A 2,823-nucleotide genomic window follows, 5' to 3' on the forward strand; every position below is an offset into this window, starting at 1 on the left:
CCCCCTTTCCTCTTGTCCCGTCCACTATTTATTTCATTACTCTCTCCTCTACCTGCCAACTACTTTAGTTTTTCCACCAATTTTCCCCGATGTGCTTGACGGCTCTCTCTTTCTCTCTCTCTCTCTCTCTCTCTCTTTCTCTCTCGCTCTCTCTCTCTCTCTCTCCCTCTCTCGCTCTCTCTTGCTATCCCATTCTTTCTTCCCGACTTCCCTCTCACCCCCTTTCCTCTTGTCCCGTCCACTATTTATTTCATTACTCTCTCCTCTACCTGCCAACTACTTTAGTTTTTCCACCAATTTTCCCCGATGTGCTTGACGGCTCTCTCTCTCTCTCTCTCTCTCTCTCTCTCTCTCTCTCTCTCTCTTTCTCTCTCGCTCTCTCTCTCTCTCTCTCTCTCGCCTCTCTCTCATTCTTCCCCCTCTCTCTCTCGCTCTCCCTTTCCTTCTCTCTATGCCAGGGGTAGGTGTGTCTCTGTCGGCCATTGCCTTGTCTTCTGTTTCATTTCTCTCCTTCCCTCCCGCTCTCTATTTTTTATTCACTCTCTTCCTCTCTATCTCCTTCCTTCCCGCTCTCTATCTTTTACTCACTATCTTCCTCTCTCTCATTCCCTCCCGCTCTCTATCTTTTATTCACTCTCTTCCTCTCTCTCATTCCCTCCCGCTCTCTATCTTTTATTCACTCTCTTCCTCTCTCTTTTTCCATTTCTCTCTATCTATGCCTCCCTCTCTAATGATCAATCTATAGTTAGACATATGACATGAATAGCACGAGTCGCACATATAGACATATCGCAGCTATATGATACGAAAAGCTAACGCATTATAAGCTCTTAATAAAACTAGCATAACCTCGACGGTGTCACCAACACCCAGCGGGCACGCTGATGATTCTCATACGGGTCAGCAGGACGTGCGTGACCCAGGCACGTCTGACGTGCGTCTGACGTGTACGTGTGTGACCCCGCCGCGTACCGCCGCTGCTGCTCCGTGCTGCATCGCTGCGTCGGCACATAACGGCGGTCACGGCGGGCGTCTGCCGTCACATCACCAGGTGAGCAGTCAGCGACACACACCTACCAAGCAGCGCTCTCCTCCGCCTCGTCGCGAAGAGAGAGAGAGATATAGATACACAGCGAGAAGGAGTCACTATGTCAGGTAAGCACGAAGTTCGAAGCTCGAATCCTAACGTTATCAAGAGCTAATAATCATACAGGTATTATTAGCTGTCTTGACGTTATGTATGTAATCAGTGCTGACTTACTGCGGCTAGCAGAAAGCATTCGGTGGTAGGTTACTTGTACTCGCGTGGAGACATGAGTGGGTAGTAGCTTTAAAACACCTGGGTGATCGTTTCATTATTGTTAGTTTCAACAGTCTTTTAACAAGAGAGCTCGAATGCGTTCTCGATCGAGTCAACACAGTCGCACTTGAAACTAGGTGAAATTTGTTGAAATTTTTTTGGTTGATCATTAAAACGCGTTGAAATCTACTGGAATTCTCGTGGTTGAAGGGCGTTGAAATCTATTGGAATGTTCGTGGTTGAACCGCCTTGAAATCTATTGGAATGCTCGTGGTTGAACCGCCTTGAAATCTATTGGAATTCTCGTAGTTGAAACGCGTTGAAATCTATTGGAATTTTGGTGGTTGAAGCCCGTTGAAATCGATTGGGAATTCTTGTAGTTAAAACTGTTGGTTGCTTTCGTCGCTGAAATGAAGTGTACCAGAATTATAGTGTATAAAATATATCGTATGGAAATGAAAGCGATTAAAGTAATTGTTCTGTAAGCGCGATCGATTGCTATTGTTTTTATTGTTCTAAGCACGTAAGGGACCTATGAGTCATGGAAATTCCCACGCTTGCGAAAAATGCCGTGTTAAAGCGCTCAGCTAATTTTCTAATTTGATGTTTACGAGTAGTCGTGTATAGGCTGCGAAGTTTGAGTTACCAACTTACCACAATAACGTGCACCGGCTTATTATCAACTAATGCCGATCGCTTTACAAACGATCGAAGACACCGCAGAAGTAACCGCAGTTTTTGATGATATTCTGATTTAGTTTTTGGCTCCAGTAAATCATTTAGTAGGTTGCTGTGTCAAATCCCAGTCGCGTGCTATAAAACGTTGTGTGAAGGTAGCGGAGACGGCTGAGTTACAATCATATTATGTCTTCAGAAATACTTACCTCTATCTCATGTATAATGGGTCTATTTACCTTGTGTTGCCCGATTTCACGTCGCTATCATAATGTAATGTGCTATTTTTGTGTGTTTTAGGAATACGAGAGATCATATTGTTGGCACTGGTGAGTTTATGTGGCTAACGCAACTTTCTAATCGCACCGCATTCATAAATGCCAATAAAAGGCTTTTAACCACTCCCGCATCTCCTGCCAAGTTCTCCCAAGAGTTTTATTGAGGAAGCGTTGATATTGACACTAAAATGTCTCTCTCTCTCTCTCTCTCTCACACACACACACTTTCCGCACACCCCGCGCACTTCTGGTCAGGCCATTGAACCCGCGAACACAGCTGGGACAAGAGATAGAGAGAGAGAGAGAGAGAACAAGAGAGAGAGAGAGAAAGAGAGGGCGAGAGATAGAGAGAGTCATTATGACAAATTGTCATTATTAACCCCTGATATGATGAATAGCGCTAATGAAATGCTAGAATGGTTGGTGCGCTCGTGCTAAGGTGCATGAAGTGAGACGGGAGAGAGTGAGAGACACACGTAGTGCACTCATAGTAACGTCGCTTCCTCCACAGCCGCGCGCGCTCTCTCTCTCTCTCTCTCTCTCTCTCTCTCTCTCTCTCTCTATCTCTCT

The 2,823-nt window shown here is 45.4% G+C and overlaps 1 protein-coding gene across 1 annotated transcript in view; it reads left to right on the forward strand.

Moving 5' to 3' along the window:
- Positions 1-1,037: 1,037 nt before the first annotated feature.
- The window catches only part of LOC106807154 (transcription factor 20-like), a 13,554-nt gene continuing 11,768 nt past the window's right edge, over positions 1,038-2,823 (forward strand). Inside the window, exons 1-2 of the mRNA XM_014809422.1 lie at positions 1,038-1,155; positions 2,276-2,304. Of these exons, the coding sequence (XP_014664908.1) occupies positions 1,149-1,155; positions 2,276-2,304 (36 nt within the window). The 5' untranslated portion in view covers positions 1,038-1,148. The remainder of the gene's footprint in view (positions 1,156-2,275; positions 2,305-2,823) is intronic.

The sequence above is a fragment of the Priapulus caudatus genome, unplaced genomic scaffold, assembly GCF_000485595.1.
Source record: "Priapulus caudatus unplaced genomic scaffold, Priapulus_caudatus-5.0.1 Scaffold197, whole genome shotgun sequence".
In the NCBI taxonomy this organism is placed as follows: Eukaryota; Metazoa; Priapulida; class Priapulimorpha; order Priapulimorphida; family Priapulidae; genus Priapulus; species Priapulus caudatus.